The sequence below is a fragment of the Camelus ferus genome, chromosome 3, assembly GCF_009834535.1.
Source record: "Camelus ferus isolate YT-003-E chromosome 3, BCGSAC_Cfer_1.0, whole genome shotgun sequence".
Taxonomy (NCBI): domain Eukaryota; kingdom Metazoa; phylum Chordata; class Mammalia; order Artiodactyla; family Camelidae; genus Camelus; species Camelus ferus.
Window position 1 is genome coordinate 96,140,474 of NC_045698.1, and position 22,283 is coordinate 96,162,756.

Genomic DNA, 22,283 nt, shown 5'->3' on the forward strand with positions numbered 1-22,283 from the left:
AGACATCTGAGATATTGTTTAGATCGTGGACTCTTACTTTGACATGCCAGCATAGGTAGATGGACAGGCAAGCACATCAGATGTCACTGTTTGGCAGCTGATAAAAGTCAGTGGTGCTATAATACTAAGCACAGAGCTACTAGACTAGCCTGTGAGGGAAGAGGATGCCTCTTCCTTCCCTTTAGCAGTAGGTTAAACCCAACTGGCACCCTCTGGAACTCGGGTAAGTCCCTTCTTTATTCCTGCTACAGTTTAGGGTTTTGTTTTTGTTTTTGTTTTTTTTGTCTAAATCAGAGGAATATGTAAAAGGGGATCTTCAGATAAAAAGTTTGAAAACCACATCATAATGGTATTATACAAAGATTTGAAGAGAATGTGACCAATTATTCCACTGAAACGCAAAGGAATTATAGAAAGGGTAGAAGGAAAGATCACTATGTCATTATTTTAAAATCATTTTTCTTTGAAAAGGGACACTTGGTCTGACTGTAATAGTGGTGATGTCCTACAGCTTCAAAATACCCTGTTTTTTTATGCAAGCCTGAGCTATATTAAGAGATAGGAAAAAAAGGTTAAGCGTTTTCTAAATAGAAGACTTAACAGTATTTTATTAGTAAACTCTTTGAATTTTATTTAACACTATTTGGAATAAAACAATACTGTCATATAATAGAATTGATTATAGACTTGATTATTGAACAGTAATTACAAACATAAAGAAAAGCCTTTCAGAGCTACCTGTATAAACATCTGTATAAAATTTTGTTGTGATATGAATAAAATGAAACTTTTAAAAGAAAATATTTTTAATTAATTTTTTAAAATAATAGTAATTGCTAACTACACAAGCTGATACCAAAATGTACAAGATAGCTGACGTTCTAAAAATACACATAAAGAAAAATAGGGAACTTTTTGAAAAACACCTACCGGATATTTGTTAAACAGTTTATTCCTTACTGTTTGAAATGAATCTGAATAATCTACCTGCCCAAAAAGTAACTTAAAACCAAACTCTGGATTCAATTCTGCAATGGAATAAATAAACCCATAACTAAAAAACTACTTGCCTTGAAATAGAGTCTTTTTTTTCTTGAGAATATCTAATTAAAGCCTCCTTCTGGATGTTTTTCTCCAATAATTTAAGGCCTAATACAGTTAATTACTAAAATGCACTCTAGTTGAATGTGCTGTGTTCATAAACTCGAAAATAAGGAATGTATGACTTTTTAAGTGCCTTTTTCAACAGAACTTTCTCTTGGCTATTTAGTTGTATTTTTGTTCTTTCCTAAAACTGCTAATTTTAATTTAAACTACATGCACAACCATAGGATGAAGTTGTTTGGTTTGGAAATTCTTTATTAAAAATGATATTTCCTCAAGATAGGAAATTAATTATAAAATTTTGCTTTACTGATGACAAAATTTGAATAATTTTGTTACTTAAAAGTTTGATTTTATCATCATCTCAGTGTTAGTTTATACTGTATGAAACAAACTACATGTATTTTGTACTAAATTACCTGATATTTTAAATAAAGACAGAATCAACATTACAGTAATTTATGGGGCTAGTCTTAGTGTGTAATGTCTACATATAGTCCTGCTCAGATTTACCATACTAATGGAAGAAATCAGAGGCAAATATATTCCTTCAAGGTTGATTTTAGTGGCAAGTGATTCATCTAAGGACAAATGGGGATCAACTGTAGGAAGTCAGGAGCATCGATGCAGAACTAAGTAAGGAAATGACACTCATCTTTTCTTGGTAAAGTACAGGCTAACTTATCATAGCTGCCTTACTTCCTTCTGTATATCCTGCTTGCTATTTCAAAAGAAAAAATAATATAGGAACTAAAACAATTTCAGAATTAATCTAAAATACATATTAAACAGGCAAAAATAATAAGTCAAACTAAGAGAATATCACATGACAACAGTGAAGTATAGATGTTTACTCAAACTTGTGAAATTGTAAAAGGGTGAAGGAGCAAATATGGATATTAATGTAATGTTCTTTACAAAAGAGGCATATTGCTCCCCTTAATTCACTGCGTCATTCATCATAGATCACCAGGGCATGAATTAATTGGTGTATCAGAACAGCTGTTCATCAATTCTGATGAGCAAGGGGAAGAATCTCTACTGGATGGAAGCTGACATATTATATATTTAACTGCTAATAATTTTAAATCATGAACTCTCTGTAGTTTAATGAAACTGTAGCCTCTGGGCAAAAGCTAAACATGAAACCATAAAATTATCACAGAGCAACATCACAGATTTTCTTGTCATAAATAACCACTTGGCAAACTCAAATTTGTGTTCCTGTATCTTGAAGCCCCTGGCATGCTTTAAGAATCACCCAGAGGCAAACACACACTAATGAATCCTTTTTTTCTTATGCTCAAGGGAAAAGTCATTGTGCAAAGGCAACAGAAAAAGGAATGGGAAGTCTAGAAGCCAGGAAAGTTCCACCTTGAGGTGACCTTGAAAGCACATAAGCTCAAAAAAAAAAAAAAAAAGCATATAAACTCCTAAAGGTATTGAATAAACAGCACTGTTTTTTACACAGATATTGTAACTGAATCATTTTCTCCTTTTGAAGGAACAATATTCTTCAAGAGAAGGCCACTCCATCAAAGCCACGAGCACAATATTCCCAGGATCTCAACAAGGAGGGACAGACCAAGGTTGCTTCTGATTCACTGCAACCTTCTGTAATTCCAGGCTTGCAGCCCCAGATTCAGGACCCTACCCCTCCAGGAGCAAATAATAAGTTGCCTGCAACTTCCATAAACCAGCTAAGCATGTTTAACTACGAACGTCCAAAACACTTCATCCAACCCCAAAATCCATGTGGCTCCAGACTGCAGCCTCCAGGACCGGAAACCTCCAGCTACTCTAGCCAGACCAAACAGTCTTCCATTGTCATCCAGCCCCGCCAGTGCACAGAGCAAAGATTTTCTGCCTCCTCAACAGTGAGCTCTCACATCACTATGTCCTCCTCTGCTTTCCCTGCTTCTCCCCAGCAGCTTGCTGGCTCCAACCCAGGCCAAAGGGTTACAGCCACTTACAACCAGTCCCCAGCCAGCTTTCTCAGCTCCATATTACCATCACAGCCTGATTACAGCAGCAGTAAAATCCCCTCCACTGTGGACTCCAAGTAAGTAAGCTTTTAAAATATGTATATATGTATATATAAGTAAGGATATAACTGTATATATAGTGAGCTTGTATGGGGTGAGGGGACGGGTTATGTACTTCATTCTTCACAATCGAAAAAGGCAATGTGACCTCCAGGTCTCATTCCATTTCTCCTAGAACACCTTAACCAAGGTCCTGGCAATAAGAAGTCATTTGACCCTTTCTCCAATGTCCAGGCTGAGTTGAACCCAAATTACCTATTACCCCATACAATTACTTACCTATTATATTCCATCTTAAAAAAAAAAAAAGGATTTCTAACATACTCAATAAATGAACTATTTCCCTAGCTCTAAGTTAAGTTCTTCATGCTGTAAATTGCTGTTTCTGGGCTTAGCTAAGATGAACACCTGTCTGCTCTTCTTCAGATAGGATTTCCTCTCACATAAGCAGAGGCTATTAAGTTTCTTCTCAGTCTTAGTCCTTTCTTCCTATCCATTCTCCCCTCTGATCCTGAATATCCACTTGGCTAAGAAGAAAATATGGGATTCAGACACTAACATGTATGAATTTTCCCTATGATCTGAAGGAGAAAGTCTTGAATAGATAAAGGCCCATGACCTTAAGGTTTCCTTTGGTAATTAAAATCACACTTTGTTCAAACTGGTTGGACTGATCTACATAAAAGGAAGAATACCTGCAGCCTTATGCAAGCATGTACTATTTCCACAGCCCTAAAACTGTCCTAGGAGAACCTGATATGAAGGACATAGTGGTTGTGCTTTTTTTAAAACATGAACTGAATACTTGTTGCTTATGCAAACTTTGGGCTATCAGTTTTCCTATTCCTTGGCTGGCTAGAACATCAGAGAATTAAATCAGAGGCATCTGAAAAACTGTCTGATGGAATATGTTCTGTTAGTTGAAGGCTTATCAACAGATTTGTTGAAATTCTTGCTAATTTCTCTTAGTCTTCTCTAGAGGCTAATTTTTCTAGAGTATTGTTGGTGACAACTCTGGAAACCTAGTTAAATAAACTACAGTAATTCCACTTGCAAAGAAAGTTTTTCAATATATTTTAAAAAATAAAAACCAGGAAAGCCAAAATCATTTGTTAGAACCTGACAGATACTAGGTTGAACCATTTGAAAGGGCTGATAGTAAATGATTTTTGATCTACAAAAACTCAATTCTCATAGGTTTGGCCTAATGTTTTAAAAAGATGTCTTCAAGAATTAAGAGCCCTCTCTTTCTCTTCCCTCCCAAATCCCCATTGTACCCATTATCACACATTGTAAATTTTTCTTGGTAACACCCAGACCATCTTTTTCCATCTAGCTTTCAGTTACTTCTAAGTTTCCTGTATGTGCATGTTCAAATCTAAAATAATCTTTTTGGACTATAATATTTTTCCCTAGTAAAGTCTTTTAATCCTATTTCAAATTCCTGCCCAGAAATGAAAGCCATCAAATAAATATTAGTGAGCCTCAACCATGTACCCAGCTCTTTGCACAGAACTTAGAGGAAGAAAGGCAAAAATGGAGAAGTTAAGAAATAAAAGCATTGGAGGACCACAAAACCAGAGATCAAAGATCCAGCTTTAGATGTTCCATTTTCAGCAACCATAGATAACTCTTTTAATCTTCCCACAGCCATTTGATACCCATTCAGTGCCCAGCTGCACAGGATGGAAAGCTATGGCCCTTTGAACATTTGTGCACAACTCCCTCATTGTTATGATGGGCTTAAGTTTGCCCTGTCTTCTAAAATAATCCCTTGGATTTTGACCTAGAGAAGTTTGAAAGCTTTATTTAGCTTTTCATCAGTAGAAAACCCTTAAGCAAATGTTTTATTCAGTTGATAAAACCACAGACTACAAATTTAGGGGAACTCTTTAATTCTAATTATTCCTTTCAAAAAGCTTGCTGTGTGACATTCAGCAAGTTTACCTTACCTGCTTGGTGACTCAGTTTTCTGATCTGTAACAAAGTAAGGATTTGGATGATTAATGACAGGAAGAAAAAACCCTATAAAGCAGTGTGCAAGTATAACTTTAGTTTCTAATTATGAACAGATATCAAGTCCTAACATTTACACCTGGTAATAATGGGGGTATTCAGTGAATAAAGTGACTGAGGTTATACATATATCAATGGTTCTCAAGCTTGGTTTTGACAGGTCTTCAGGATTCCTCATATATATTATATTATGACAGTCTGACAACAGAATTATTTAATGCTAATTCACTTTACCAAACATGTATGACTTTTAAAAAGACGGTAGGCTAGCTCAAAAAAAAAAAAAAAAGCTAGTATAACTTCATACAGTTAAAGAAATAGGAAAACCACAGGAATTTTACCTCTGACCTAGGAATTCTATCTTAAAACAAAAACACCTCTTTATTTATTTAAAACACCTCATTTGGTTTGGCTATTTACTTAATTGAACAAACCAGACTTCAGTTAAGGACTGATATAGACAATCTTGAAAAACTGAAATGTTAAGAGGGAAAATGTATATAATCAACTTTCAATATAGAGCATCTTGAATACAATAAAACATATGCATTCCTTCAACTTATAGTATCCCCTATACACAGGCTTTGTGTTAACAGATGTAAATAATACAACACTGAGTAGTAAAACATCATTTTTTCTTCAGTATATTTACAATCTAGAGATTACTAAGTCCCCCAAAGCCTGCAAAAATTAAAACTCTAGCTCCACTCAGAGCCACTTAGTTTACAAGTTCTTTTAACAATCCTTGAGAATTTCTGAACAGGAAAACGTCAAAGAACAGACCAAGGCTGCCTCACCTGGAAAACTGGAGAACATTTATTATGGTAATGGCAAAATAGTCATTGAGGGTAGGGCCAGTTTTCCCATATTAAACAGATAAAAGCTAGCACTTGTACAGACCTAAGGAAATAAACTAGGCAAAATCTGAATAAAGCACTGTGAAAAGTGTGAGCTACCTAACAGATCTAGAAATACACAGGAATCCCTAAATACCATCCCTGCCCTCTATCAGAATCAGCAGGGAAACTCTGGAAGTGAGCAAGTACCTCTTGGAAGAAAATTTAGGATCAGAATCTGAAATATGGATTTAAATCGAACTCTTCAACTGCCATTCATTCGTATTTCCTTTTTTCCCCAAACTCCCTTATTTCTATGTTTATATTCCTTTCGTCCTCTAATCATCCATTTCTTTCTCTAAAAATTACTTTAGCAATGTTGAATACACCATCATTACTGTAGTAGTTGTTATACAGTGCCACACTTGGATTATCTAAATATGAAATTGACAGGAATTGGAAATTAGGAGGAAAGTGAGAGACTATGTAAACTGTAGACTCCACTCAAACCACTAAATACCAGTGGTTATGCTGGTAATTGTTTAACAATTAGCTCTGGAGAAAGGAGCCATGATTTGTGGTGTTTATCAGTTTCCCTGTAGATACTCCCATCACCACCAATTTCAAACTATCAACATGAGATCAAAGGGAGCTGGGAGGAGATGCTAAAAATCAGCTCTCTTGAACCCATATGAGTCGGTTCCAGCACACCACTGCTTGCTATCCACCCATAAGTCAAACTTATGAAATTCAACTGGAAGCCTGGGACAGCTGTCAAGCTGCTAGTAACTAGACTTACTCCCACTTCTCTAGGGACAATCTTCAACATCCTCCTTATGTCTAAATTGTTTCTCCTGCCACTTAATTTTCATTTGCCAAGACAAAAACAAACAAACAAAAAACCCAGCTGGTAACCATTCTTATAAAATCTTTCTTGACTGTTATTAGGGCAACTGGTGTTTTAATAACACCAGCAGTTCTAAGTGGTAAAGTCAACCTACCTAAAGGTGACTGACAAAATGTGGCAAATTCTATTTTAGACACCACATCTTACTTTAAAGATCTTTTTTTTTAAATCTTTTTTTCTTTTTAAAGCTATCAACAACCCTCAGTTGGCCAACCTGTAACTGCTAAGCCATCCCAAAGTGCAAATGCTAAGCCCACACCGAGGACTCCTGACCATGAAATACAAGGATCAAAAGAAGCTCTGATTCAAGATTTGGAGAGAAAGCTAAAATGCAAGGACAGCCTTCTTCATAATGGAAACCAAGTGAGCAAGATGTTTATTTTGTACAAAAAGCCAATAAAAGTATAAAATCTAATTTCAGTAAGAAAGTTATTTCTGTCTCACAGATCTATGTCCATACAATCAAAAAGGGATAGAATCATCTAAAAGGAAAGAATATGTGGACCCTATTCCATATTTCTCTGCATGAAATCCCCTCTTGGTTTTCATTAGTAAGAGACTGAAGCAAATGAAAAAAAATCAGTATGAATGATTTAAGTAAAATTTTCCTTTAAGCTTTACTCTCCCATAAACTATGTATGATGATCAACTAATGGGAAATGCTGTCAACCTGACTTCTTCAGGTACTTTGGTGTACATTATAGACAGAAAGATAGCTATAATTCTTAGTATGCACATTATATTAGCCACTGATCTTTGAAACAGTACTATATGCCTTTAATCCAAATACCTTTAACATACCAGTTGCACTGCTTTTACTCAGAAGTTAGTAAATAAAATATTGTGTTCATTTAATAAAAGTTATTTCTGAATGTGAGGACATACAGTACTATATTCAAAGACAGAGCCAACAGGAACATGCAAAACAAGGAGGAAGTAAAAGAATTTCCCTTTATTTGGAAGAGCTCTATTTGCAGGTGATTATGCTTGCCTTTCCTAGGAGAAAAAAGAAAACAACAAATATTACAGGTGAGGGAAGTGGTACTAGAATGAAAGGAAATGTTTTGAATGAAATAAGATGATTTTTTTAAAACACAGTATCATTCAATAGACAGAAGTATACTTCTTTGGTATAATTCTTGGTGGTTTTAGGGTAAAGCTATACAAATAACTTTTATTAAATCTCACTACTGTCTCCTTTATGACTTATTTCATTAAAGCGGCTAACATATGAGGAGAAGATGGCTCGCAGATTACTAGGACCACAGAATGCAGCTGCTGTGTTTCAAGCTCAAAATGACAGTGAGGCACAAGATTCACCACAGGTAAATTATCTAACTGGAGCACTTTTCTTTTGTGTGATTTTTAAATTCCTGCTTTCCCAAACCTTATAAATAGCATTTGAAGCAAAAGTCAATCAATTCCATGCTCCATTGGATATAAAAAGAAGAGGCCATAATGGGCTGAATACATACATAAAATTTTTAACGTTATCCCATTTTCTGGTGGTTCTAGTATCTGCGTGTGAAATGTTACAAAGACAAAACAGCAGAAGGCTAACGGTGTCACTCTTCAACTGAACATTTAGGGGTCAGTCAGACCTCGGACTTTTTCTACAATGTCTGCAAGGACAGAGAATTAATGAGTTGTAAATTTTTAACAGGAAAGAAGTTAAAACTCTAAACCAAAGTAATTATAATCTTTTCTCATAAGCTGTTAATCATTGCAACATTTTAAAATATACTCGTGTACTAATAAAAACATCCAGTTCCTTTTGTCATATTCCTGTATTTAAAAATGTTTCTTATTAAAACTAAAACAAAACAAACAACAAAAACCTTATGAGTAATGGCTCCAGGATAACAAAAGCATCCTTTCCAAGAAGGAATTAACTAACTGTATGGAGGACATAAAGTGAATATCCCACAGGCTTGTTCCTGACCAACTGCATTTTAACAACTTAACTTCAAAGAAAAATGTACGGCTGGAGAGGCAGACTGAACTGGTCTTGCGCCTTCTGCCTTCCTTCTGTAGTTACCTCTCATTCCTTCAAAAAGTCCACAAGAAACTGGGAACCAAAGAGAACCAAAGGGATGAGCATTCAAGAATTCCAATCCCTTAAAGTATAGGAAGCTGAAAAAAATGATTTTGTTTCTGTTAAATCTGAGTAGACCTAAAAAAAATGGAGCAGACTTGCTAGTAAAACAAGTAACTAGAATCTGAAAACAGAATTTAAATCTCTTTTGGCTACTAAACAGTTCATACATTCATTTATTCAACTTATTTATATGAAGCACCTACTGTGTGCTGGGTTCTGGAGTTGGTACAGGAGATTACAGCAAGAGTAAGACACAAACCTAACCCTGTTAGTAGAAATAATCCAAAGTAATATTATGTTGATGATGGTTTATCTTATAAATTCAAAGTGTATGATTTCAAGGGCAAAGACGTGTTGTTTTTCTCATTTACTCTTTAAGAACTTTAAAACAAAGGTGACGGTACCAAGAAAAGGTAGAGTAGCAAAACATATTATGAAATCAGAAAAGTCTTACATTTTTTGGGTACACTTCAAACATTCTACTTAAATACAAAATGTCATCAAACTACATGTAACTGACATATCACATCTATGAATATGAATACATACAGACTCAAATTACTATAGGACAAAATCAAAAACTTAATATAGATATTTTGAGTTTAAGTGGAGTATTCTTATTCTTTACCAAAAAATTCACTGATTTGTTTGATCACTGAATTGTTTTGACATTTTGCTTAGAGACACTTAAGGCTAGCCAAAAATTGTTATAGTTGTAAGAATTTTGTTTTAAAATTACAATATACATTAAACATGTTAATCCCAAAATAAATTATTTGTACTGATATGCTGTGTTGCTATACAGCCATTTTTCAGATATCTGGGTAGGGACTATATTTTCCACTTCTATCTCTCACTATGCCAAGCACAATGAAATATGCAAAATAGGAACTAAATAATTAATTCTATAATAATATTCATCAATTCCTGATTTTATTCTCAAATAGAAATAATTTTCTGGTGCTCAGATATAAATCCTAAAAGACAGTTGCTTAAATTAAATACACACTTATTAAGCAGGAAGTAATTAATACTGTTTTTCAAAGGCTTTTCATAGCTCTACACATAGCTTCCACAGTGTCCATTGGATTTAGTGCCATGAGCTAAAAAGAGAAGTATTTTCCAGTCTAATATGTGTTTACTGCTGTTGGTGCCACTTTTGAGCAGTAGGCATAATACCCTGTATCTACTGCCAACACAAGTGACTTCATGACTATTCCTGTTTTACCAAAGGACAATCTGTACTATGTGCTCCCATTTCAAATACACCAAGGGGACTCACCATCTTTTGTCATAAAATAGTCATCTAAAAAATGAGGCAGTGTCAATTCAAAGTCAAGCTACTATTCATAAATCATATCTGCTGAAGAGTCTCAATTCTGGTGATTTCTTGCTAGAGTATTAGAAAGTTAGTGCACTATATTTTAAATGCTTAACAGCTAACTAAGTAGAACTAACCATGACAGTACAAATACAGCCAACAGAGAAAATGTTCCTTTCAACTACAACTACTTAATTCTGCTTCATTTCAAGCTAACAACAGCATGTTTATTTTATCACTTTGTTTTAATTTCAAGCAGCATCATTCAGAACATGCTCGACTCCAAGTTCCTACATCACAAGTAAGGTAAAATTCTTTTTTAATTTTAAAGAAATACATATTTCGCTACCTAAAATGTTTTCAGCTTAAAAAACATTGTATTTATAGAACCGTCAACCTTCCTACATACCTTTTATAAAAAACAATGTGAATTTTCTAATGTCCAAGTTGATGATCAAAATATTTATGTTAATTATCAGAACTATCTCAGTGAAAATTTTTTTAAATGTTTTGGTCAAGTAAGCCAGGACCATGTTTCCATGTTGAACAACTTTCTCATGACAATGGAAACTCAATTCTAATTATACAATCTTTGCATGTGACAAGAACTGTCCACGGGGTACTACTCTGCATTTTAAGAGATCAGTTTCTTTATCAATTCATGGCACTGTAAAAAAGAAACAAGGATGTATAATTTGTACCAGATGTTTCTAAATTGCTACTATTTCTAATAATCCTCAAATATGCCACAGCTAAATATAGCTCTGCAGCCTCGTGCCATTGTTACGACACTATCAGATCAAACAGTATAGACGCTGAGGTTTCAAATTTGATGGCTAAACTGTATTTGTGTGAAAGGAAGAGCAATGACAACTCTCCTGCATAGTCACTATTAAAATATTTTTGTAGAAGTAGATCATCTTCAAGGGGAGACGTGAACGATCAAGATGCAATCCAGGAGAAATTTTACCCGCCTCGTTTCATCCAGGTGCCAGAGAACATGTCAATTGAAGAAGGAAGATTCTGCAGAATGGACTTCAAAGTAAGAAAAAAGTTCAAAAATACTGGAGAAAAATTAACAGCGAGATACTAAGTTTTGAAAAAAAATCTCCTCCTCCTCTTTATAACTTGCTACACAGCTTGACAAACATTATGGATAAGAACACAAATTCTGGAGCTAAGTTTATCTGGGTTAGAATCCTGGCTTTGCCCCTTTCCAGCTTTGTAACCTTAGACAAGTCATTTAACATCTCTATGCTTCTGTCTCACCTGTAAAATGGGAATGACAAATGGGCCTACCTCATAAAGCTGTGTGAGGATTAACTGAGTTAGCAGGTACACAGTACTCACAACAGTGCCTACCACCTAATAAATACTCTATATAAGTAAAGCTATCATAACAGGATTTATAAGGTAGAATGTTTCTTTAATCCTTATCCCTTAAGAAATTCAAGTGACCCTCCTCTCTCTTGGCCTAGAAGAATTCTTCAGGCTAAAATAACTTTTTATAAACACCTACATTTTTATTATCCTCATTTTGGAGAAATTTTTCTTATAAAATGTTTTTTCAGATTCCTCATGAATGAAAGTCAGTGTACGGATTTCATTGTTAAGACATATACAAAAACACTTGAACTGCCATTTATACACCAAAACTACGGCTCAAGAACACTCTGTTTTGGAAAGGTTATTCTTTAAATCAGCAAGCCTCATATACATGTGCCTCTGGGACTTCATGTGCAGTTATCATTAGCCAGAAAAGCCGTATGACTTCCATATTCCTTGTGGAGCCCAATATAACATTAATTAATGTCTTTAATATGGTGATTAAGAGATCTGAGGTTGTATACCAAAGAGGTAGACATGGTTTGAGGTAGTCTGAAAATATTATATTAATTTTAAGTTTTAATTTCCACTATTTTGTTAAAAATTATTGAAAGAAAATACCTTTTAAGCTCTTGCTTTGCATTTTCACTCAGATACTGAATTGTTAAAATTCATAAATGGACAAATGGGTTCCAGTAATCTGTAATTTAAAATTCTGTCATCTCCTTGGGTTTTCATTTCTAGGTGAGTGGACTCCCAGCTCCTGATGTGTCATGGTATCTCAATGGAAGACCAGTTCAATCAGATGATTTTCACAAAATGATAGTGTCTGAGAAGGGTTTTCATTCACTCATCTTTGAAGTGGTCAGAACTTCAGATGCAGGGGCTTATGCATGTGTTGCCAAGAACAGAGCAGGAGAAGCCACCTTTACTGTGCAGCTGGACGTCATGGGTAAGCTTTCAAAGAGATATGAGAGAGCGCCTTAAAATCCTGTAGAATTAAAAAAGAAAAGTCCAAAGGATTTTATATTTAAGGTGAATGTCTATACTATACAACCCATTAGAACACCAATTTTAAGTAAAAGCCATGGTGTGTAGGGGTCGGTGTTCTTGAGGGAAACTCAGTGAAACTAGAATAACAGATCTACCACCAAAGCTTTTCTGGAAAAAAATAAAGGTACAATTTCAGACTGACCAAAGAAGGTAGTATATTCTAGATACATTTCTAGATATATGATATTTGTAGATATGATTAAAGGGCCCTAAAATGAAAAATGTTAGTCTAAACATTTCTCTGGTCTATACCCTAAAATAATCAATGTGACTCACATTTTTACAGAATTGTTATAATCATGCATAGTTTAAAACTGAAGAATAAATGCCAAATTTTAGCCTTAGACTATGTTCTCTTTAGTAGGAAACTAGTCTCTAATCACGACAACAAAACATGCCTACTCGCTTTAGAAAACAAGTATGGCAAAACTCATGTCTCAAGTTTGTCTTTACTAAGGCAGTTCTCATAAAACTGATGTCCTGTATTAAAATATTACAATTTAAGTGCTTTAAATATATCACATTTGTAGTGACTTAAACCATGATATTACATAAGAGATATTTTGCCATAATTCACTGTTAAAGGATGGACAATCCTAAGTTTGTATTCTACCCAGATCAATGAAAAATCATTAAGATTATTCTATGGTATAATAAGGGATCTCAGTTTAAGGGAAAAACTAGTGATCTGGGAATTTAAAAAAACACACACACAATTCAAGTGATTAAGTTTAGGGCAAATCCTTTTCGTGCCAATAGCTTCAGAAACACTATAATGTTAGAGCTGAAATTGACCTTTGCAGGCATCCATCCAATTTCCTTATAATCTCCTTAGAAAAGCTAGGGTTATAGTATTATAGTATCAGTTCTTTTCGCTCAGCTATTTGAAGAAAAGACACAATAATTACTGACATTTGTATATTATTTTATAGTTTACAAAGTGCTTCTTCATTCATTATCACAATTGATCCTCACAATAATTTTGTGCTGTGGTGAGCAGAGCAGTCACCATTACTTGGGTATCATTTTACAAGAGACAAAACTGAGCCTCAGGAAAACTAAACAAAATTTTTCCCTATTTGTCACAGCTGGTAGGGTAAACAGAGAATTTGAACCCAAACTGTTGGTACTCTTTCCACCACTCATGCTCCCTCCCTATAGCTGAGATAATGAGAATATGATTTAAATTCTTTGAATGAAACATGGTTATAAATTCAGTGTATCATTACATTACTGTTTTAGAACTCTAAAAAGTATACAATACACAAGAGTATTATATGTTATTTTAAGTAAAGCTGAAATATAAAGCTTTCAATCCTATTTGTTAGTACTTTTTAAAACTTTTATCTCAACATACAAATTTCATAATACCTTGGTTTGACTTAATATTTTTGTATTTCAAATATGTGAATTTTTTATTAATATGTAGCAAAAGAACATAGGAGAGCACCAATGTTCATCTACAAACCACAGAGTAAAAAAGTTTTTGAGGGAGACTCAGTGAAGCTAGAATGCCAAATCTCTGCTATACCTCCACCAAAGCTTTTCTGGAAAAGAAATAATGAAATGGTACACTTCAACACTGATCGAATAAGGTAGGATAAGTATTTCTAGACTTAACTATAATTTACTTGGGTGAATCCAGTTATACTTTGAAATATATTAAAAAGGGCATGCATTTGTGACCTCAATTTGTCTAATTTTAAAAACATGTAGATGAAACTAACACAATATTGTAAATCAACTATATTTCACTTTAAATTCATATATATAGAAATATAACAAACCTCATTAAGCCAGATCCCACTAATCAGAAATTTAAGGGCTCAAGTAGGCTAGGATTTAACTTTTTACTAACAATAAAAGAAGATGGCTCAAGGAAACAGATGATATAAATAAGACTGGGGGTGGATTTTTAATTCAAGAAAATCAAGAGCTATTTGTTAATGACTAGATACAGCTTCAGAAATTCCAAATGCTTTTTGTTTCCTCTTATTAGTCTGACTCTGAAGGTCAGAGGCATCATAAATAAATTCTCACAGGTAATTCCTATACTTTGACTTTTTGCTTTTTTTCAGTTTATATCATGATAACTCTGGAAGAGTTACTTTACTGATAAAAGATGTAAACAAGAAAGATGCTGGGTGGTATACTGTGTCTGCAGTTAATGAAGCTGGAGTGACCACATGTAACACAAGATTAGATGTTACAGGTATGTCACACTGTTAAAAAAAGTGTTATATCAAGTGTACAGAGAACTTAACCAGGAAGACTTAATAAGAAACATAAATCTCAGCATAGTATAAAATCTGAGGGATTCTCTGCATACATAATCAGTTTTTCTTCCTTCTCCTATCTGATAACCACTACCTAGTGCAACTCATTTGTTTAGAACAGATTTTCTAAATTAACTTTTATTTGATCTATTTCAGCCCGTCCAAACCAAACTCTTCCAGCTCCTAAGCAGTTACGTGTCCGACCAACTTTCAGCAAATATTTAGCACTTAATGGGAGAGGTCTGAATGTGAAACAAGCATTTAACCCTGAGGGAGAGTTTCAGCGTCTGGCAGCTCAGTCTGGACTCTATGAAAGTGAAGAACTTTAATAACTTCACCAACATTGTAAAACACAACCACTACACTATTAGTAATCTATTCAATTAAATTTCTGAAATAAATCCATAGCTGTATTAACAGATTATGGCTTTAATTAGGTAATGTAACTAATATATATATATATATAATATTTACCCTTTGACTCTTGCACATTCTATTTACTTCTCTGGTTTTCAAAGTCTACAGAAAATCTGGGTTTGTAACTGTAGAAGACTATCTTAAAATGTGGGATTTTAACATTGAAGTCATACACATTTAACAATTACAGGTTATAAATTAATGTCAACTTTTAAAATACATCTAATGCTTAATGAGATTTACTGGTACTGCTTTCTAAATACTGTTTTACCCGTTTTCTCTGATAGGAATACTAACATGGTATAGATTATCTGAGTGTTCCTTAGTTTTATGCCAAAAGAGAATAAAATTTCAAACATTTAAAACAGACTGTCTTCTCTTCACAAAAGTCTAGATCTTTAAGATAAAACTTCTGGTTTGTATATATTAAATGACACTCCACAAAACCTATGCATAACGAGTTTCAAAAGAACAACAGTATTATACTGTAGAAGAGCTTGTCTTGGTAAAGTTCACTTACAGCTCAATTAATTCCTCCTGAAACTGTACTAGACTTTCCACGGTTTGCACTTCAAAGACAACCACAATGATGGAATCTCTCCTGAAATTGTGATTTTTGTTTTAACCAAATAGGCTTCTAATTCTTCAAGATCTTTGAGTCTACTGAGTTCAATGGATTAAGAAGAGTCTGCGGTCATCTGCTTAATTCTTAAATTTAATGTATATTTGAATACCTATATTTTGGGGTTTTTTTCCTCCTACATTTCTAGTTCAGATAACCTATTACTTTAGAAAGCATAATTTTGCTGGACTCAGAGAGTCCAAATACAGGAAAGGGCAAATCTTTGTATTAAGCTATTCTTAAGCTAGGCCAGTAGCCCTTTCTTTTTCTCAGGTCTCTCTTCTGCTAGACCTCTCCCGTTCCTTTTATCATTGGTAGTCTTTGACTCTCACTGCCATGTGACCTAGTTTTCCTTTTTATGACATAAAACAGCATTTATCAACATCACTCTACATTTCTTTCAGAGAAATAAAAAAAGTGACTTCATTTCTTTTATTTCCAAAACAGCTTGAGGTTCTTTGCTGGCTGCCCTGGGGCCTTCCACTGAATTCCTTTTTATTTGTCTTTTTACTAACTTGAGACTCCCTCCTGTCCCACAACCTGGAGAGCTTGAGGATGCCTTAATTTACAGCCAAATTTGTCTGGCCTTTCCTATAGCTGGTTTACAAACCTTCTCATCTTTGCAAAGCTTCTGGGCCAGATGTGAGTCCCCACCCTTCCAGCAGACCCTGCCCCACGGGCCATGGACTTCACTCATTTACCCTCTTAGCGCGTGTTTCTTCAGACCTAAGATGACAAAACACCTACCTTCAGAAAGGGGCGGTATGAAGACTAAAAAAGCCAATAAAATGTTAAGACTAGTCAAGAAAGAGTGGCCCATTATAATTAATTTCGACGATTTTTATGACTAACCCCAGGCTCAAAACAGGTTTGCCCTAGTCGGTCCTCCGCAGGAGACAAGCGCCGCAACTCCTCGTCAGCCCTCAGGCGGTGCCCCCTCCAGCGCGCCCTCAGTGCGCACGCGCGCTGGTATCTTCTAGAGCCTCGCGCGCCCCTCCTGAAGCTGGAGGTCTCGCGCAGGCGCATGAGCTACGGCGCGCGCCGCGAGACTATCGCGCAGCCGCTGCCGGCCCGGGGCGGTGGAACTGGCGTTGTGGTCCAAGTCCGCCATGGCTGAGGCGTCCAGGTGGCACAGAGGCGGTGAGGGGTGTCCCTAGGGAGTGGGCGGGGCTTGGCCGGTCTGACAATACCAAATACCCAGCAGGGAGTTCTGAAGTCCCATTTGTATCCATGTGAGAGAGATGACTTCCAGCACGGTTACCTCTGACAGCTTCCCCTTGAGAAGCGGCGAGGGAAGGTGGTCCCATTTCACAGACAGGAAAACTGAAGCCCTGAGGGGACATCTCGCCCCTTGCCCGAAGCTGGAGCTGGGTGCTGTCATATGCTGTACAATGACTTTCGCTAGGCTGGCCTTGGAAGGCCTTTGTTGATGTAGGGAGTCATGGCCTTAGCAGAACCCCAGGCCGACTCCTTTTTCCACCATCCCGCAGGAGCCAGCCATCCGGAGAAGCAGTGTTGCCGCGAGGAGAAAACGTTTAGGCATAGATGGAGACGGGGGGTGGGGGGGTTGTTTGCTTTGTATTTTTCTCTTTAAATTTAAAACAAGACTGGTGAGGAAATAACCGTGTTCTAAAATTCATTAGTATACAGCCATAAAATGATTGCCCACTGTTACCATGGGAAATGTTAGTAATTATTCCTCCCCCATAAAACTGAGAGTTAAACGGTAACCAGAAGCCATTGGAACTTTCTTTCACACAGTGTAAACAGCTAAAAAGCGCCGGTGTTTCTCCATCGTTATTTATATACATTATGAATTATAGAATAAAGTAAGGAAAAATTTTGTTTTATATCTCATAGGAACTCCGAAACAGCTGCATTACAGAAAGGAAGGAGAAGTTAGTACCACACTTCAGGAGTTGTTACTCTACTTTATTTTCTTAATAAACTTATGTATATGTAAGTACACATGTAGATGAAGACGCTGTTTCAAATAAGTTAAGTGGAGATGAAAAGTAAAACATAGAGACTTTATAAAACCATAGGCTTTCAGACTTCTGGAACCTCTCAAAAAGTGACACATTTTAGACATTATCTTAAATTCATTTAGACTGACACTATTTCCATTTCTTAAGGGGCAAAACTTTAGGTCACAGATGTAATAAAAAGCTTTCATAGTCAACATTGGCAGTTCTATCTTGAATATAATTATTCCCTTGAGTTGCCAATTCTTGATTTCTTTTACAGCCATACAGATACATTAGCTTAACTTTAGTTTCATAGGTCAAACTACAAATGAGGCTAAAGAAGTTAATCTTGGTGTCTGCTTTATTCTTTTCCCTGGCCTGTTGCAGAGTTAATAGTAAAATATGGTAGTACTGAATAACAGAAGGTATGAATCAATGCAGATCTTTAGGGAAGACCAGAAAATATCTCAGCTTGCATTCCTCCTATCTGTGGGCATTGACTTAATCGGTACTAAAGAGCATTTTGTCTTTACTGCACCCAACATACATTAGATGTAAGCTCAGTGGCCAGACTTCCGTTGGTACAGCAAACATAGTGGCAGTTATGTATCTGTTAACTAATTAGTATTATAGGGATGAGCTTGAGTCAGATCTTGATTAAAAAGACAGCTACAGACAATCTTATAAATTAAGATATCTTAGGTTGGTTTTTAAATGCTTATTACAGAACATAGGGGAATGAAAAAATATTTTAAAATCATTCATAATCTCATTATTCAGGGACTTTTTTTTAAAAACACCTTTATATAATTTGGGAGAATTGAAAACTTAAATATCTGAGGGTTTGTTTAATATTTTAGTACATACAGTAAAATAATATTCAGTATTAACAAATGGCATAGGCTCATGTGTCATGGAGTGATAGTGAAGATGTATTATTTCTAAAAATAAAGGGCTTCTAGCAAAAAAAAAAATACACATTTAATCTACACCCTGCTCTAAAACCCACCCACCCACCCACACCCAGAGTAAGAAAGAATATTAATATTCTTTTTAATTTTATCATGTGCCAAAACGTAAGTTTTAAATGTTCCACATGAATTATCTCACTCACTCCTCATAACAAAACTGTGAGGTAGAGATATCCCTATGATGGGACTCAAACCATTGTTTGTTTGAATTTAAAGTTCATAACCTTAACTACTCATTAAATTACCTACTCTCAATATTGGAGAAAAGCCAGTTTGCAGAGTCATATGTATAAAGCGACCTCATTTTTGTAAAAATAAAGTTATTTTCTTTATAAATGTGTATGCATTTAGAAAACTCTGAAGAATATATGCCAAACCTAACTCTTAACAGTGGGATTACAGGAAACTTCTTCCTGTTTTGTGTATTTCTATTTTAGTTTTTTATTATTACTTTAATAATTAGAAAAATAAAGTTGAATTTTCAGAACAAAATGGGGAACAAATTAGAAGTACATTTTTAATCCTGATAAACTGAGGTTTTAAACATAAATTTTTAAACAAAAAATTCTTTTCTTTAGTGACTTTTGGGATGGTAAACCCACATATGTATTACTTAAACAAAGTTATGTCATCTCTATTTTTGGACACTTCTGTGCCTGGTGAAGAAAGAACCAACTTTAAGTCTATTCGCAGCATAACTGACTTTTGGAAGGTAAGGTGTCATGTGACTATGGTTGAAGTAGTTTTAGGTATTGTATAAACAAGCCCTTGGCATATAGTGTGGGCATATGTTACATATTTATTGAAGGAATGAGTAAAAATAAATGTCATTTTTTTAAACTGTTAGAATCAACCAACCAGTGTTTATTGAGAACCGGTGTTCTCAGTGTGGTAAAGTTCTTATAACCTTAAAAAAGTGATACTTACCTTTTTTTTTTAACATCGTTGGATTTGAGAAATAAGAGACTTCTTATGTGGGGGTTAGGATCCAAAGTCTGTCTAAAATTGTGTATAGTGAAAATTACTCTTAAAAATTCCTTGAATTGCTCATAAACTGAAATATGTGGTTTTGATATATGGCCCTGTACTCTGTGTGTGTGTGTGTGTGTTACAGTAATGTACAGTATATAATAAAGAGTACATATACAAAATATAATTTTATAGTGTTTTTAATTGCATAAGAGAATCATTCCTTTAGCATTGGAACAGACTTATTTTTTCTTTTACACTTAATTTAGCAAGATTTTCACATTATAAGGAGAGCACAGTTCAGGTAACTGACGTTTCAGGGATCTCAGTCACAAACATAGGGACATACAAGGAAGAGGTAAGGAAGGTTTTCCAGAGGCGATCACAATTCAGTTGAAGTTATAAAGGATGAGTAACAGGTCACTCTAGGAAGAATAAACAGTGTGTAATATAAGTAACTCATCATATGGAGCTATATATGGCATTAAAGGCATATAGACGATGAGGTGGAAAAGGCCAAACCATGAATTGGACAGAGGTCTAATAATGAATGCCATGCTGGGAATTTGAAACTTATTAAGGGGATAATGTCATTTCCTGAGAGTGAAAGAAGTGTGAGATGAGGCAAATGATTAGAGGTTATTATTGGTTTAGGCCAGGTGAAATATGAAAGAATGATAGGAAATTTCCCGTGAGACAAGATGTGGAGCTCACCTATTTCGTGCCGTCTTGAAGTAAGTATATGTCCAATGACAAAGAAGACAAAGGCAGGAAAGAAAAAAAAGTGAACCCTAGGCTTGGGATTTCTTAGAAGCAGCAGATAAAGGCAGAGCCAGGGGAAGCAGTCAACAGTGCCAGAGCTGGGGGCGAGGGGGAGGCAGGAGACAGACACTTTGAGGTAAAGTTAGGAATTGTGGCTATGACCAGTCCTGATACTCATGTATTGTAGAGTAACTTTCAATATACCCCTTGGAAAAGAAGGGTTATAGGACTAAATGAGTTAATACTTGTAATACTATGTACTTGCTTAGAGCAGTACATAGTAAACACTTAGGAATGTTACCAATCTTCATTACCATCATCATCATTACCACTATTAATGGTTGCTTGGTTAATAATTTATTTTCATACTCATCCTCAAAATCACTGATTTTTATACTCTTATGAATAACATTATGAATGTAGATTCTGTTGTACAGCTGACATGAAAATATTTTTCCCATAACATTTATCTTTCTATATGAAGTTTATGGAAGGACCCTTTTTGGAAGGCCTGTACTGGGACTCCTGGTACAATAATGAGAATTTGTATGATTTAAAGAACACCAGTCGTATCTACTATGAGAACATACTTTTAGGAGTCCCCAGAGTCCGTCAGCTGAAAGTCCGTAACAACACATGCAAGGTCTATTCATCCGTTCAGTCCTTGATGAATGAATGTTACAACAAATACACTTCTGAAAATGAAGATCTGACTGATTTTGGCCTTAAAGTTGATACTGAGTAAGTAGTATAAAATTACACCTAAATTTTTCTAGCAGCTTACCATTGTATCTCCAAAGAATTGTGAAAATATATTTATTTTCCAAATAATACCAACAGAGGTCTGGCAGGTAAGGAGACTGTTTCCATAACAGGGTCAAAGGAAGACCAGAGATGCAGTGTTTAGAAAAGAGTAAATCTGTTCTTTTTTTGTTTACCAAAGAATGTAAAGTGTTGTGTTTTTTTTCCCGACTGTGAGATGAAGTACCAAGTCATATTGGACACAGGGCAAAGCATGTATCTCTCAGTCAGCTTTTCTGGCTCTGGCAAGATGCCCTCAGACACATCCCAAATGCTGCTTGGAATCCCTAGGGAGTGTCTTCAGTTTACTCTGCCACTTTCTCACTCTGGCTTATTTCAGTGATATCTTCTATTGTTGCCAGTATTGAAAAGGGGCGGTTGTGTTCTGCAGACACTGCATCTGATGATGCCTGCCAAAGATGTTATGGCCATTGTTCTCCAAAGTGGCTGAGGCTAATGTTAATGTAGACCCGTGTCTACACTTTATATTGAAAATGTAGAAACCCAAAGCCACTGACACTACCACCCCTTAACACAGAAGCTGCTGGTATCGTTGCTTTTAAGGTCCTACAAAAATCATAAAGGCAAAGAATATCTTTTCTTAAATTTGATATTTATCAAAGTGATGAAAATATTTACAAAGGTGCACCCTTTCCAAACCATAATTCCCACTCCAGAAGCAACCACTTTTAGCTCTTTTAGTTGTTTCTTCTTATATATACTTCCTATTTCTAAATAACATGCTTATACTGCCATTACTTGATTTTATAGTTTTACATAACTATCGTCTCT

At 35.3% G+C, this 22,283-nt stretch overlaps 3 protein-coding genes across 7 annotated transcripts in view; 2 read left to right on the forward strand and 1 right to left on the reverse strand.

Moving 5' to 3' along the window:
• KLHL3 (kelch like family member 3) overlaps nt 1-16,968 on the reverse strand; it is a 238,162-nt gene extending 221,194 nt beyond the window's left edge. For 2 of the 4 annotated variants that reach the window (XM_032476819.1, XM_032476817.1), the window contains exon 1: nt 16,769-16,959. In XM_032476819.1, coding sequence (XP_032332710.1) covers nt 16,769-16,841 — 73 coding nt within the window. In that variant the 5' untranslated portion in view covers nt 16,842-16,959. Of the gene's footprint in view, nt 1-12,274; nt 12,409-16,768 lie in introns of those variants that run through there. The other 2 variants (XM_032476820.1, XM_032476818.1) reach the window with 2 other exon arrangements.
• Nucleotides 69-15,766, forward strand: MYOT (myotilin). Of its 2 annotated transcripts, none has more exons than XM_006180305.3 (10): nt 69-223; nt 2,609-3,166; nt 7,097-7,271; nt 8,129-8,233; nt 10,584-10,633; nt 11,237-11,369; nt 12,398-12,605; nt 14,136-14,301; nt 14,785-14,918; nt 15,139-15,766. In XM_006180305.3, exons 2-10 carry the CDS (start codon nt 2,811-2,813, stop codon nt 15,309-15,311), a joined length of 1,500 nt encoding a protein of 499 aa, XP_006180367.1. In that variant the 5' UTR covers nt 69-223; nt 2,609-2,810; the 3' UTR covers nt 15,312-15,766. The 2 variants fall into 2 exon arrangements, with proteins under 2 accessions (XP_006180367.1, XP_032332714.1); XM_032476823.1 differs by having other exon boundaries at nt 10,587-10,633; nt 15,139-15,764.
• Nucleotides 16,956-22,283, forward strand: part of PKD2L2 (polycystin 2 like 2, transient receptor potential cation channel) — a 30,044-nt gene continuing 24,716 nt past the window's right edge. Inside the window, exons 1-4 of the mRNA XM_032476827.1 lie at nt 16,956-17,161; nt 17,882-17,980; nt 19,538-19,671; nt 21,175-21,431. Of these exons, the coding sequence (XP_032332718.1) occupies nt 17,131-17,161; nt 17,882-17,980; nt 19,538-19,671; nt 21,175-21,431 (521 nt within the window). The 5' untranslated portion in view covers nt 16,956-17,130. The remainder of the gene's footprint in view (nt 17,162-17,881; nt 17,981-19,537; nt 19,672-21,174; nt 21,432-22,283) is intronic.

Bases quoted from the DNA above. Each gene is read 5' to 3' on its own strand.
- MYOT (XM_006180305.3), top strand. From the start codon at position 2,811: ATGTTTAACTACGAACGTCCAAAACACTTCATCCAACCCCAAAATCCA. The intron at 7,272-8,128 runs GTGAGCAAGATG...ATTTCATTAAAG, and splicing joins TTCTTCATAATGGAAACCAA to CGGCTAACATATGAGGAGAA. The intron at 11,370-12,397 runs GTAAGAAAAAAG...TTTCATTTCTAG, and splicing joins TCTGCAGAATGGACTTCAAA to GTGAGTGGACTCCCAGCTCC.